Source organism: Pieris napi, chromosome 19 (genome assembly GCF_905475465.1).
Source record: "Pieris napi chromosome 19, ilPieNapi1.2, whole genome shotgun sequence".
NCBI lineage: Eukaryota > Metazoa > Arthropoda > Insecta > Lepidoptera > Pieridae > Pieris > Pieris napi.
In genome coordinates this window covers 7,936,652-7,952,524 of record NC_062252.1, presented here as the reverse complement: position 1 = coordinate 7,952,524, position 15,873 = coordinate 7,936,652, and the positions used below count along the sequence as shown (strand labels likewise).

General features: G+C 34.1%; 1 protein-coding gene across 2 annotated transcripts; it reads left to right on the top strand.

Moving 5' to 3' along the window:
• The first annotated feature begins 1,425 nt into the window (after positions 1-1,425).
• Positions 1,426-12,358, top strand: LOC125059433 (glycine receptor subunit alpha-4-like). Of its 2 annotated transcripts, none has more exons than XM_047663858.1 (9): positions 1,426-1,556; positions 2,883-3,040; positions 4,241-4,424; positions 6,902-7,128; positions 8,114-8,196; positions 9,099-9,233; positions 10,039-10,215; positions 11,163-11,368; positions 11,955-12,358. In XM_047663858.1, the coding sequence occupies exons 2-9, from the start codon at positions 2,943-2,945 to the stop codon at positions 12,126-12,128; spliced, it is 1,284 nt and encodes a 427-aa protein (XP_047519814.1). In that variant the 5' UTR covers positions 1,426-1,556; positions 2,883-2,942; the 3' UTR covers positions 12,129-12,358. The 2 variants fall into 2 exon arrangements, with proteins under 2 accessions (XP_047519814.1, XP_047519815.1); XM_047663859.1 differs by having other exon boundaries at positions 1,441-1,596.
• The last annotated feature ends 3,515 nt before the right edge of the window (positions 12,359-15,873 follow it).

Sequence of the window (15,873 nt, the reverse complement as noted above, 5' to 3'; positions counted from 1 at the left end):
AAATACTTTCAACAACCCTTAAATACATGAGCACACACACCCATTCACACACTCACACATTTATACATACTTAATGATTTATAAGACTTGTGTTTGATTACTAGTAAACCTACTTTTTCTCAAAAAACTGTTATAAAGTTATAGTATGTACCGCTGACTAATTGTTACCTAGTTTCTCACAACAGGGACTCTAGTATGGGGACTAGCGATATATGAATTTTAGTTCCATTTAGACACTTTCAGTCTAACCAGTGGCGTAGCTACCTAGGGGCTAGGCGGGGCAGTGCTCCGGGGCCCTCAAATCCTTACCAGAAATCTCGATCGAATTGAAAATTTGGAAATTTCTCTCATTTTCAAAATAAATATGACAGGTTGCAACCCCACTTTAATCATGACAACTCAGTTGAGAGAAATTCAAAAGTTATGCCTAGGGAATTCCCCTAAATTCTTTCTGTAGGTTGGATAGTGATATGTGCATTTTGGAATTCGAGATTGGAAGCATTTATAAGAAAGAATTAAACAACACAGTTGTTCGAGTGCCCTGCAGTGCACAAAATAGCTTAAGTAGCTTATCATTTTTAAAGTATTTGTATATTCATATTTATATTTGATAAAACGTAATCAGTTTACACAGCAGCAGGCCCCTTTTTTTAATTTGCCCCAGGGCCCTTGGTTGCCTAGCTACGCCACTGAATCTAACCCAACATTCGATATATATTTGTCATGCTGCCTGAACTACCAAGGTTGTGCAACTTTTCCACATGGGCGCATACAAAATGTTATCGCTATATAAGCTGTTTCCTAACTGCGATCGCCAATAAAAAAAACAGTGGAACACGCATAGCAGATACCTCATACTTAATTTGTAAACATATAAAATATGCATAGAACGTGTGGAAATATAAATCTTCCGTAGGCCCATATACGCATTTGAAACTCCCCAATGAATCAATAAATGTTTCACTCCTTATGCACTGAAAAAAATATTCTTGATGCCTACATAGGCATCTTCAGGATTTCAATCTGCTGTATTATATATGAAGTTATTAATAGGCTTGCAACATTGTATTTGATTGATTAGAAACTAGCGTACATAACAAGATTATCTAGTTATAAATATCACTAAAGAAATATATAATCCCGAAAAATATATTTACGTTCCGTTATACGAATTTTGGCAAAGCAAAACCTTACCAAAGTTTCGCTTCTGATATTTGTCGTTGCATAGGTGGTTTATCACAAATACATACAATCAAATGCATTGACGCATTCCCAGTACCAACAAAGGGGATAAAACTAGGATAGGACCCGCTGTACGAGCGAAAAGCATGAAGGAAGAAGAAATTCAAAGAAGTATCCAAAGTAATTCATATACATATTCCACATATTAAATTGTATTATGTGTAGGAAGCCATACAAATGATATCTGTGTCTAAGTAGCCTATCCAATGTAGGCAGTTCACAGCAACATTCCTTTATATTTTCACGTGAAATTTGTTTAGAATTTTTGTTTTTATTGTTAATTTAGTGCGTGTGAAGTGGTGTTTTTTAATGGCGTAAGATTTGAATTAAACATAAAATCAATTTATCTATTACGTAATGTATTTATTAATTAATGATTAATATACTATAATAAATTATTTATTTTCTATTTAATAAGGAAACAGTAATTGCTTATTGCAGGTAACTATTTTGAAAGCTAATCCTAAATAAGTGCTGTTTTTCGTGTAATTGGTCGGTGAAGACATGCTTAATGCTTTTATAATTATACAATATTTTAGGAAATTGTCACAGAATTTTGTAAATCATTAATTAGTTTGCAAATACATATATTAAAATAATATTCTCTTGGAGTACTAGACGTTTTAACTAATCATCATTACTCGACTCGTGTGACCTCCCGATAAAATCCTGTATAAAATTAATTTAAAGCAGAATTATGTAAACTTGGTTTAAACTAGTTTTTAATTACGTCATTTGGTACAACCTTAGCTACAGACTTTTCTTAAAAGGATTAATGCGTATCTATGACTTCTCTTAAATTCATATGAAATAAAATAGATTCCTGTTTAATTGGTAGTTTAGCTATATTTCGTTATATCAAACTCAAAATAATTTTATTCATATAGGTAAACAAGTACACTTATGAACGTCAACAGAAAAGATGATAAATTGATTCGAAATTTACATTTACTACCAGTTCGCAAGTTCTCATATATTTAATACTAGCCGTTTCCCGCCCGCTTTATGGGCGAATTAAAATAGGAAATAAATAAAATTTTACGTTTCATTATTATTATTTTTTCTTATTTTATTATTCTTCTTTTTAACTACCCGCTAAGACAATTGAAAATTTTCGAAAATCGAGTTTTTAACAGATGTTGCCGTTTTGAGGTAACGAGGAAGCTTCCCCGAATGTTTCCGCGTTGAAGTCCGTATGGATAAATTTTCATAAAAGTAAAACAGCAATAAAAAGTTAAGGAACGTTGGAATTTAAAAAAATAATATATTAGCCATAAACCATCTAGGAAAAATTTCGTATGTGAATGGCAGTAGTTTCATGTCGATACGATCAGTGGTTTAGGCGTGAAGGAGCCTCAAACGAAGACCATTTTTCTTATATATATATATAGATATTCCGATATTTGTCTTTGTAAAATAGATAATTAAAAGTCGAGTCGCGTAAAGTACAGAATTTATTGACTACCACCATTAATAAAAAAATATATATACAAAGTCTACGAATTATGGTTGTTTAGTGCTGTATACACGATATGGTCCCTAGATAGCCCTACCATATCTAAATTTTTTAAACAAAATAAATAATTATTTTTGATTATTTCCACGATTCCCATCGGAATACGTACGTCCATGTATTCTAGTTCTAAAGGTGATTAATCTAATAAAAGATGCAGAGTTGACATAACGTTGTTGGTGTGATAATGAAACTGAAAGTGGACATGTATGCGTTTTCGTCTATGTTGCTCTTGCTGTTGCGGATATCAAGTGCTGGTAGAGTCCAGGCTGCTGTCAGTTTTCTGTAAGTATTCCGACATAAAGCCCTTGGCTTTTTGATTCTGCGAAAATTGTTTGGGTTATATTATCTTAAAACATATGTAGAATAAAAGACCTTAGCGGCACGGGGGGCTTAGTCAAGATGCCTTAACTTAGTGTATGTAGAAAGTCGAAAACTTAATTTGTATGAAAATGACAGTTCGTGTCGACAAATTTTGGAGTATTTATTATTTACAATCATACACAAACGCCTGATAAAAAGTTATTAGCAAATTTTATATGAAAAACATGCAAAGCATATAAGCAATTAGGATTTGTCAAGCGGTCATTCAAGTTATTGAAAAACATAAATTGTATAAAAAGCATTTATTTTGCTTATGTAAGAAGCGTGCTGGAGTATGCAAGTTTCATCTGGTCTCTATACTATACAAAATATATAAAAATTCAGTGAGTGAAATTCCTTAGTTTTTTAATAGTATCAATGTTTCTATAGTTATGCTTATTCTTGCAAATATGTATTTTAAGTTAGACTCATTAGAATGTTGGAGGAGTCAGCAAGACTTATTATTTTTGCACGATATTCTTAATGGGCGGATAGATTTGCCGTCGTCAATTTCTCTAAGAATCCCCCCCCCCCAGTATGCGACAAGATACTCACAATTATTCCATGTGCCTCGTACGAACAAGAATTACCTGCATAATTCACCAATGTTTCGGGTATTTATCTAACTATGACACTTATTATGAGGATATTGATATTTTCCACCTCACCAAAAGGGACGTGAGGAAATATTTGAAGAAGCGGGAAGACTTTGACTTTGTTTAGCAGTAACAATCAACAATAAGATTTCTTTGAAATATGAAGTAATAAAAGTCGTTTGTTTAATGTTAAATTTCAGTTTTCTCTATTTTTTTTTTGTGTATTAATGTACTAACTTATCTTTTCTGATTCATATAAATTGTTTATCTATGTATGTAATCGGTTTTGGCTTTGCATATTATTTAAATGTTTTGTTCATAATATGTATGTTAGCGGAAAGATTACTAATAAATAAATAAATTATTTGAGCTGTCTAATTTAATTGTTATAATAAATATTTAACAATCAATCTAAAAAAGACAATAAGTAGCTCAGTTTTCTATGCCTGGTACAAGTTAATCTTGAAATTTTAATGCGTTGGATATCTCGTGTAAATATTTTTTAAGAATGAAATTTGTTTTTAAGATCAAACGCATCATATCAAGAAATGGAGTTTAAAGGGGAAACCAGTCTCTCTCTTAGTGACATATTACCCGTTGAAGCCAAGTATTACGACAAGAACAGGGCTCCAAAGTCCCTCGGCGAGCCTACAATTGTCTATTTCCATGTCACTGTATTGTCTTTGGATTCTATCAATGAAGAGAGTATGGTACGTAACTTTTTATCAAATGATGAAATGGGGTGTATTTCCGTGAAAATATATCTATGGGACACAGAGCAGAGTAGGTAAGGTAAATGCTTGTCGCCGCATGTTCATTTGACGACTCATTGGTCTAGTGGTTAGTACCCCTGACTGCGAATCCATGGGTCCCGGGTTCGATCCCCGGCTGAGGCGAACATCGATGTGATGAGCATTTGGTGTTGTTCTTAGGTCTTGGGTGTTTAAATATGTATTTATGTATATCTATCTATAATATGTATGTATATCCGTTGCCTAGTACCCATAACACAAGCTTCACCAGCTTAGCATGGGACTAGGTCAATTGGTGTGAATTGTCTTTAAAAAAAAAAAAAGAAAAAATTGTTCACCTGGAAGGGTTGCGACTTTCCAGCTGAATTTAGAGTTTTAAAAGCCACTTGGCTCCAAATTTCTTTACGAATAAAGATTTTTTTTCGGTTGAGATCAAAGATTCGTGTGAATATTTAAGAACAATATAATCATGTTTGTACAAAGAACTGCAGGTAAATGTAGAAAATTTGAGATCTCTTTTTGAAGGCTTTATTGTGGCGGCCTTGGGGCTGTAGATTAGCCTCTCCTTAACCTGGCCTTGCTATCGAGTGTGTTGTTGCATACCTTAGTAGGGAAGAGTTTGTCTGAAGCCATTCATTATTACATTTTAAATGTTGAATTATAACAGTAAAAAAATATTTACCTTATCGTGAGTGACCCAAATAAATAAATAATAACAAATAGTGGATGATAATACCGTTTGACCAGAATCTTGTGAATTAAATTTTATTTAATAAAATTAATTATAGGCTTGAGATTCTTATACATTTGACATACTTCGTAAAAATTTAAGCAATTTAAGCGTAAGAACAAGCGTAATATTAAGCGTTTAAGCGTAATATTTAAGAACAATATAATCATGTTTGTACAAATAAATTTATTTTTACCATATCTTATTTCAAACGACGCTTAGAGAAAACGCGTTGGCGTATCGTTGAACTAGAGTTTACGAACAATTAAATATGGATTACTTCGGCCAATTTGGCTGAATTTCTTTGGCTTCTTATGACATTTACGCTTAAGTGTACTCGGGCCAAAGCTAATGTTGCCTAGATGGGATTATTATATTACCAATTAGTATACATTTAGAATGTGCACGGTTCCTGGGTCATCGGGTTGCTTTAAATAATAGAGGATTTTTTTTAACTCTATATTAACCACTCGCGTACAAAAATAATGAAATGTTTTTTTTTATTTTTTTTATTATATAAATTTCCCAATATCCCCGACTCTTGTGGTGCGGGACCTTATTTTATACATATATTTTGTACAAACATATACATACATTAAGAAATTTCCTAATATATATATCCATACATATATTACTACATATTTCCATTTGGTATTCATGGGCTAGTGGGGGCCCGTCTCACCTCTGCTACGCTCTTGTTGCAGTACACATCTCACTACCTTACTGCAGAAATCTTCCAGTTGCGATCTGAAGTTTCTTAATATATCCGGTAAATGCTCGGTTGTTACCTTTATATCGATTTGTTGCTCGAGATCGCACCTGGAGGCTCCGAATAATGAAATGTTAATGTTAATTGCTATGTAACGAATGAATGAATATAACAGTCGAAGAGAGATCCTACATATTACTTTACTCTCAGGGCGTAACTCCGACGATTTAGGAAATCGCCACGCTTATAAAACTAAGAAAGCCTGAGTGAGCAAAATGTACAGCCTTGGCTCGTACAAGGTGCTTAAGCAAGAAGGCCTTCGAATGGACCAGATAATAAATATTTGATTATGGGACCATACACATTGTATTATCACATAATTTTCTATAAATTTTATGGTTTCTCATCCATAGTAAATAAATAAATCAGTGGCGCTTTATTAGGTCTGAGCCTCAGATTTCTGTATCTGTTTCATGATCATTTGTTAATCTAATAGGCAAGGTGATGATCCTTCTATGCCTGACACAAGCCGTCGACTTTTGGGTCTAATGCGAGCCGGCTTCCTCACGATGTTTTCCTCCACCGTTCGTTCGAGCGAATGTTAAATGCGCACATAGAAAGAAAGTCCATTGGTGCACAGCTGGGGACACAACTTACGAGCTCAGGGATGAGAGTCGCACACTGTCGGCCATCAATGCATCCATTTTTAATGATATTACCGTTTTTGTATGCTAAATTATGCAAAGTTAGTCGATGACTTAATAAGACTGCACTGATGCCAATTTCATCTGGAACTAACTTCAAATTCTACTAAATATCGATTAACAACCCCTAAAAATCCCCCTAAACAAATGTACCACTTAAAAGACCCCCAGGACTTCTTGTTTCCCCCTAAATTTGGGGGGAAAACCCCCAAGTTGAAATCATTGTGAGAATGACAATTAAAAGAAGCTCCGTTGTTAAACATACTTTAAATATTAGCTATATGTATTCCAGACATACGTAGCAGACATATTTCTGGCGCAGTCCTGGCGGGATCCACGGCTACGACTCCCGGAGAACATGCACGAGGAGTATCGAATCCTGGACGTTGAGTGGCTGAACAATATCTGGCGACCAGACTGCTTCTTCAAGAATGCGAAAAAAGTCACTTTCCACGAAATGAGCATCCCGAATCATTATCTGTGGCTGTATCATGACAAGACTCTTCTGTATATGGCTAAGTATGTGAATAATTTATATTAGTTTGTCTATGGTTTATGCTGCGGGCGAATGCTTAAATGCCGTGGAGAAGCGCACCAATATGTCGATCCTGACCCAACTCCGCATATGGATTCGCCTGTCTATGGTAGACAGTTGTATCTTATTTCGCCCATACAATGTACAGAGGCAATGAGAACATGGAGAAACAGGTCGTGGTTGGTAACACAGAAGGCAAAAGAAGGCGCTGGACAGAAACCGGTAGAAAGAGATAGTCAGCTCCAGATGCTTCCTTGCTGACCACGACTTGCTTGCTGATATGAGCTGCCGATTAAAAAGAAAGGTTTTATGTGTCCGTCATTAAATAATTTATACTATCAAGTTCTTGAATATATTATTAACGTTAGTTTATGAAATTAACATAAAATGATTTTTATGATTAAATTGCTAAATATACAAGAAAGGCTCCTTTTCATACAAGAAGATATTGGTGACTCTATATGATATATATTCTAGATATACCAGCGCTTAGCTCTTATAAAAGAACGTCTGTATTATTTTTCTATCTAAACAGACCATATTTTCTTTAAAAAAATTGTGCTCATCTTTTAATGGTCCTGTTTACAGATTGTATCGTGTTTAAAATAAAACAGTGGACGTAGAGACCTTTCGCCGAGTTGTTTTAACAACTTTGCATTGTTAATTATTTATTATTATTATTTTCTTTTGCTTTGTTATATTCCCAACTAATTGTAACTTCTTCCCATGTAACTTCTTCGATACAAAAAGTCCCCTCGGGAGTTGAGTGCTGCGATATCTCTATCTGCAGCTTCTCAATTGTGAGGAAGTTGCATGGATCTGATTAGCTCTGTGCTTTCTTCAGTTCTCATGTCATTTTTTTACGTACTTTTATAAGTATTTTAATTACTTTATGTTTATAAGTATTTGCTTGTCCACATTTTAACAAGTGATGTTTGCACACATTAATAAAATAAAATAAAATTACAGATTGACTCTGGTCCTGTCGTGTGCAATGAAGTTTGAATCGTATCCCCATGACACTCAAAGCTGTTCTATGATGATAGAGAGCTGTAAGTATACAATTTAACGTCAAATATAGCCAGACCACTTAAATTCGTCTGGCTATATTTGGCAGCTTTCTTAGAAAAGCTGTTATGAGTTACGATTTTATTTATGGGCCTATATAAGCTATATTTAAAATCAAAACACGTTTTCAGGAGTTTTAGGACGTGTATTGTAATGATAGTTGAGATCCAGCGCGAACCAAGACTTGATTATTATTTATTACAAATGGAAGTCATTCTTAAGTCTCTTAATATTAACCTTTAAACCCATTATCTCTTTTAACTAAATTTAAAATTTTGTGTAAATTTTTGCATTTAATATATTTAACACTCAGCCCCAATTGCCCCAACCTTTTAACTAAACTTAGATTTCGCCTACCCTCTAGATACCCTAGGCATCCCATCATCTCAATTGTCCCTTCCAGAAGTACGCGTTTTGGCCAAAACTCACCGATATCCAGATTGAGCATTCTGATAAACGAGCTAGGTCTGGATATCCTCGCACTTTGAAATCGATTTTCCTTCAGTGTTTATATTTTTTTATCTCTTCGTGTATGTAGTGTTAAGTGCTTGTCACAATAAATCTTGTATTTTATTTTTCTTAAGTACCAATTTATTAGTGTGCCGAGCGTAGCGCAAGCTTTTTAAATAAAGAAATAAATCTACCATTATTATTTTCTTTTAAATGTTTCATTCACAAGTAATATTCTGTGTTTATTTTCAATAATTTGTTACAATTGCAGTAGCAATAGAATAAAATATAGAATTCAGCACAACTGTTCTAACTTAATATTTGTGCGTCTGCTACGATTTTCTCAGGGTAATGACTAAATTTAATTCCCAATAATACTTATTGAAATGTGGAATAAATGATTATACACAGTCACAATTTTGAAATATTGTTTCAGTATCGCACACGGTACATGATCTGGTGTTTATATGGAATCTGACTGATCCGCTTGTCGTCAATCCAGAAATAGAGCTGCCACAGCTGGATATATCAAACAATTATACTTCTGATTGCACTATTGAATATTCTACAGGTGAAATTATTTCATAAGTCCTTAGGAACTTTTTAAATATTATATAGAAAAATATTAGCTTACTACTACTACAGAAATACTATGGACATATACATTTGAAATCCGTAAGGAAAACAACGCTAACATGTAAATATCATTCATAATTGCTACGAATGGTTGATTTATTCTAAAAAAAAGGGTGCGTGTATTTATGTACGCGCGTAAGAAGTTATACTTCTTTGCCATTATTAAAAATAGTTTTTGATTGCATGCAAATAATTAATTACAATTAAATAATCAAAGACTGGAAAAGGAGTCATTATATTATATAATAAAGGTCAGTTTACATTTGAAAAATTAAATAAATAAATATTTATTATTATTCTCTTACATTAAGTGTAACATAAATTCTATTATTATTCGAATGTTGTTTTTAAATTATGTCCAATGTCGTAGCATCTTCCATGGGAAACTTCATTCTGTTAATTTTGTGTCACGGTGCGCGCGCATCGTAAAATTCCACTATCGTTATTTTTCATAACGCGCCTAAATAAGTATAATTTCATGAACTCTCTTTACAAAATTTTAATTTCAAAAATAGAATTTCTATAAGGTAATTCGCCCTTCTCACTCTCTCTCAATCTGTCTCAATCGCTCTCTACCTTTTCTTCGACAACGCTGCACATCTTCGTGACGCTAATATTATTATTATTGCTTTACATCCGTAAAAATTTTACCCTCATGCGCCTAAAGAAGTTTCACTTCAAAAATATAAACAAAGCCTTCCATAAAATGTTCGTATATGTTGAGAAACATTACTTTGCAGGCAATTTCACCTGTCTAGCAATCGTATTCAACCTTCGTCGACGCCTGGGCTATCACCTCTTCCACACTTACATACCGTCAGCGCTGATCGTTGTCATGTCCTGGATATCATTCTGGATTAAGCCGGAAGCCATCCCCGCACGGGTCACTTTGGGAGTCACTTCACTTTTGACATTAGGTAATTTCTTAATTACTTCTATGCTTGCGGAGAGTTTTGTCAGCCATTTATTTGGACACTATGAAACTGGCTCCAAAACGTTGAATGGTTATTTGAAGTTCATGGTACGTTGACAGGAAGAAACTTTATTAAACATAATAAAATAGGATGTTTAGTTAAAATCAGCAAAAATTTCAAAATTCCTTCTACAAAAACCAACCTTGGTGTTTAGGCACCTCTTAGAATTCTTCGCGATTTTAATTTAAGATTTAAAAAAAAAAAAATTTTGTTAAGCAGATTAACAAAATTTTTTGGTATTCTTATTGTATGCTTATTTTGTCTTGTATATATTTTAATTGTATTTTTTGTAACACTTATGTTTACTTAAATTGTCACACATTTTAGATGGAAGATTTTATAACATAATATGCCGTAGATTTAGTACTATGTGGTAAACTTTAATAAATAAATAAAAGAGAAAGTGCACTCGCCCAACACTAGGATTCTCTTTGTCGTGGTCAGCTAGTTTCTTCCATTTGACATATAAAGGATTGTATGTACTTGACATCATACAATTTTGATATTAAACTACTGTTGCACATAATCTAATATATAAAATTCTCGTGTCGCGGTGTTTGTAGTTAAACTCCTCCGAAACGGCTCGACCGATTCTCATGTAATTTTGTGTCCATATGTGGGTATGTCTGAGAATCGGACATCTATTTTCATCCCCCTAAATGTTAAGGGTATCCACCCCTAAATTATTATTTTTTTATTTTTAGATAATATTTTTTTATTTTTTATGATACAGCATTAAAAAATACATACAACCCCTAATTTTCATCCCTCTACGATCAACCCCTATTTTTATAATAAATGATATACATGGCAAAACGACGTTTGCCGGATCAGCTCGTAAGTATGTATGGGTTATAAAAATTATAATTTTAATATTCTCTTTTTTTTAGCGACACAAAACACGCAATCTCAACAAAACCTACCTCCGGTCTCATATGTCAAGGCCATAGATGTTTGGATGTCTTCCTGTTCGGTTTTCGTCTTCTTGTCTCTTTTCGAGTTTGCTGTGGTCAACAATTATATGGGTCCAGTAGCGACGAAGGTCATGAAGGGGTATTCTGATGAAGATCTTTCGAGAGATTTGGATGCGTTCAAGGTTGGTGTTGCAGTGAGATGCAGCTCTATTATGCCGTTTTCAATTAATATGGCAGCACATATCACGAATCTTTTAATACCAAGAGTGTGTTCTACATTCAGTACCATAATCCAAATTTTTGCTGGGACCCTAAATTTACAAAACTTTTTTACAGATGATAATACAAAAATAAACAAAAAATACTGGTTGTCTTGTGAAAAAGCGTGGATTGCTTGATAGACGAAAAATATGGCACAGAGCGCCCCACGCTTTTTCACAATAATACCAGTATTTTTTGTTCATTACCATTTTCAGCCTAAATTAGGAATTATTTTTAACTTTTTAGTTTGATGTGCTTTAAAAGCGTGTTTTTTAGTTTTTTTAAACTATTATTTTTTATTTTTTAGTTAATTTTTTTTTTCGGATTATTGCATTGTCATCGATCTTTGAAAGGTGCGCAAAGTTTGAATTAAATCTGTCCGTTAAAAGTGGGTTAAAATCGAGTCCGAAGGAGTCGGTTACATACATACATACATACAGGTGAAGCTAATATGTATAAAGTGTGTAAAAAACATTTGTGAGCCTAATTTCTTTTTACTTTTTGCAGCACATTTTCCCAACTTCAGTGGATCCTCGCGCCAGTACATCGGCCTCGCTCCCGCAATACGACACATTCTGTAACGGGAGAGAGACGGCTGTATACATCGATCGCTTCTCCCGATTCTTCTTTCCGTTCTCCTTCTTCATTCTCAACGTTGTTTATTGGTCTACGTTCTTGTAGTTTCTTGTAAATACTTGAAGGTTATATTGTTGCAGCTTAAACACCAAAAACTCTGTGAATAAGTAGAAAAGAATGATGAATATTTAACGTTAGATTGAATACTAGATGACCCGGTGAACTTCGTATCACCTAAATCTAATATATAAAATTCTCGTGTCGCGGTGTTTGTAGTTAAACTCCTCCGAAACGGCTTGACCGATTCTCATGAAATTTTGTGTGCTTATTGGGTATGTCTGAGAATCGGACATCTATTTTTCATCCCCCTAAATGTTAAGGGTAATCCACCCCTATTTTTTTTTTTCATTTTATATAATTTTTTAATTTTTTTTTTGTATGATACAGAATTAAAAAATACATACAACCCCTAATTTTCACCCCTCTACGATCAACCCCTATTTTTTATTATAAATAATATACATGGCAAAACGACGTTTGCCGGATCAGCTAGTAATATATATATGTGTCAAAACTTAACACAGTTCTTTTTAAACAGACCAAAGAGCCGTACATCAACATCACCTTGATGGCTGGAAGTCTTCCACAGTCCGTTTCACAAGGCACTTTCTTTTGCGAACTAGCAAACCGTGGAATCGACTCCCGGTGGGGGTCTTTCCTGAGAGATACGACCACCAACTATTCAAAGTTAGAGTGTACTCCTCCCTCAAAGGCAGGCAACGCACCCTTTGAAAATGGATGTCCATGGGTGATGACTGCCATTTTTGGGCGTAGGCTAATGAGCCCAATGAGCCTGGGCGTAGGGAAATGTCCCCCCCTATTATATATAAAAAAGAGATGACCTCATACTACACATGAAACACAAATTTCTAAAGGCATCTATAAAATATGTATGACAACCAAGTACAATTTTTTTATTTCTAAAAAGACAATGACTAGGAGCAGTTTTTATTGGAAAATTCAAATATCGTTTTTAGTAATGTTCTTTAATTATTATTTCCCACCGTCAATTGCCATTGCCATTAGGAAGCTTTCAAGTATTACGTCACGCAATTTTTAGAGATTATTGACCCCCCCCCCATGTAACGCGTCGTAACGTTTTTCTGTACCCAAGTATAGTAAAACGTTTCGTGACCACCTAGTGACTCTTTATACCTAAAAGTTACCATTATGTGGTGTAAAGTACTGGGAAGTCGAAAAAAATATTAAAAATAATGCGTAATTCAATCCCCGCCCCGCATCGTAACGTTTTACAAAAGGAACCCCTCCCCCCAAAAATTCGTTACGTAGTACCTACTTAAACACTCCCTTAGCCATTCACGAGTTTTAGCGAGACAAACGATAATCAATTAATTAATTGTTATATATATATATAGATGTAAGGAAATGAATTTCTCTTCAAATTATTGGTGTGGGAGAAAATCAGTTCAACATGACCCCATATTATCGCCACCCCATCCAACAGTTCAAGGTCCCATCTTGACAATCAGCTGTTCGCCTGTATGATATCCGTTTTAGAATTTACTAACTTATCAATAGTTCTTTGTTTCTACCACGAATTTGCCAAAGCATTAATCACTAATATTAAGTTACTTAGTGTTTAATATTTATTGATGATGTCAATTTCAACAGCTCGAACAATTTCCATACAATTTTTGTTTACTTTGTAGCGACATCTACATTAACAATGTGCACCTACAAATCCCTACGATGACGTCACACTTAAACGCGTTAACATAGTTAACACAATACACAAACTCTCCACTATAAACACTGAGGATTCAAATAAGAGCAAAAAAATGCCTTCACTGGTGGCGGGATCGAGCGAGGGATCTTTTCTTCTTTATTTATTACTACAGTGAGCTTGCATCCGATTCAAGTCGAGGTCCGAGTCTCACAGGGTACGCCGTTATGCTAATCAAGCCCAATTGCAGCAGAGCTACGCTCGCTCAAACAGCCTGAGCTGAGCTATCGGGCCTTGAAAACAGCAAGATTCCATTTAAAAGAACAGGTCTTCAGACAGACCAGTCACCTGTTAGACTGATCGAGCATCCTACCTTTAGATGTGAGCAAGATTCCTTCCTCCAGTTTGTTATACGCTCACAAAGTGCTTCTTATGTTCTTATAATTATTTGTAATTGTTTACGATTTTGTGTTTCTGCTCGTTAGCGTTTTGGTTTATTTTTTACAGGGTTTTTGTCGGTTTCCAGTAAAAGCCTTATTGTAAAACTAATTTAGAGTAACTTGATTGTGTACTGCCAATACCTTTTTTACTAGCTTGTCACAATCATAATTGTAATTTGTTCATTTAATTGTGTACTTCAATTTTAATAATTACGTCACTTGAAATACCAATTGTGTTAATTTAAGTTTTCTAGATTGTATTCGACTGCTAATTAATTCCATTATTTATAAACTGATTCAGTCTAACTGTTTTAACTAAATTCATAATGTGATTTGACAATAGTAGAAGGATAATTTGGGTAAAATTGGTTTGGTTTATGAATAAGTATTAACGCTTTTAATTCTAATAAAATGAAAATGGATTAAGCGTAAATTAAAATATGTATTTTATTGTTGACCAGAGCAGTGATGGCCTAATGTCTTGAGGGGCGACTCTCATCCCTGGGGTTGTAGGTTCGAGCCCCGGCTGTACACCAATGGACTTTATGGCCCGCTCACTCGTACGGTGTACAACGCGACAAATCCGGAACGCCTTAGACTCAAAAATCGATATATATCAGACACAGAAGATTGCCTATTAGTAATGGTTACGAAACAAATACAGAAATCTGAGGCGCAGACCTAAAAGGTTGACTAACAATTTATCGCCAGAACGAATGAGAAAACTTATAATGCCAAAGACTAGTAAACATTTTAGGTACCTAAGTCAAAACTACGTTACCATTAATTGTAAAGAAATTGCTTACGTACATTAGTACAAATTTCATGTACGTAGGTATCGCCTTTCACTTGTTTCTATTTATTACTTAGTTTATTAATAGTATTAAATTTCCGTAGTACAAAAAACATTTGTATGAGCGTAGCTAAATGTTTGGTTATTAGTAGCATTAGAAGATATTAACGCTTGATTGTATTATAATAATTAGTTAAGAAACGCCTTGTTAATAAACACTTTAAATAAACTGCATTTTTTTTTTTTTATTAATTACGAAAATGTCGCATTGTATCTTCATCAAAATTTAATAAATTGACGTTTAAAACGAAAACCCCTACAGATACCTATATCATATTTATTTATTAATCACCACATCATATATGATATATCTACAGTATATGTTACAAGCTATATTTTCTAAAATACATGACTATTATGGTAAACATGGTGGTTATAAAACATTTAAAAGGAAAAGCACAATAAAAAAAATTATACTTTCAATTTCAGATTTTACTCTAAGTACAGCCTTGCGATTCTGTAACTCACTTTTCGAACTCACAGAACGGTTTTCGCATCGGCGGTCGGTCTCAAATCAGTCGTGAAGCAGTCATTTTATGATTTGGCATTCTGATAAGGTGGGAGCTTGTAGTTTATTATTTATCAGAATGCCAAATCATAAAATGACTGCTTCACGACTGATTTGAGAGCGACCGCCGATGCGAAAACCGCTCTGTGAGTTCGAAAAGTGAGTTACAGACTGAAGACTAAGGGCAGGAAACGACAGATAGACAAAGGCTCTAACTCAGTGTTTCCCAACCTTTCTTGTGTTATACCCCAACATAATAATAAAAGCTCGTTTAATTTCCATTAATTACAAAATAATATACAGCT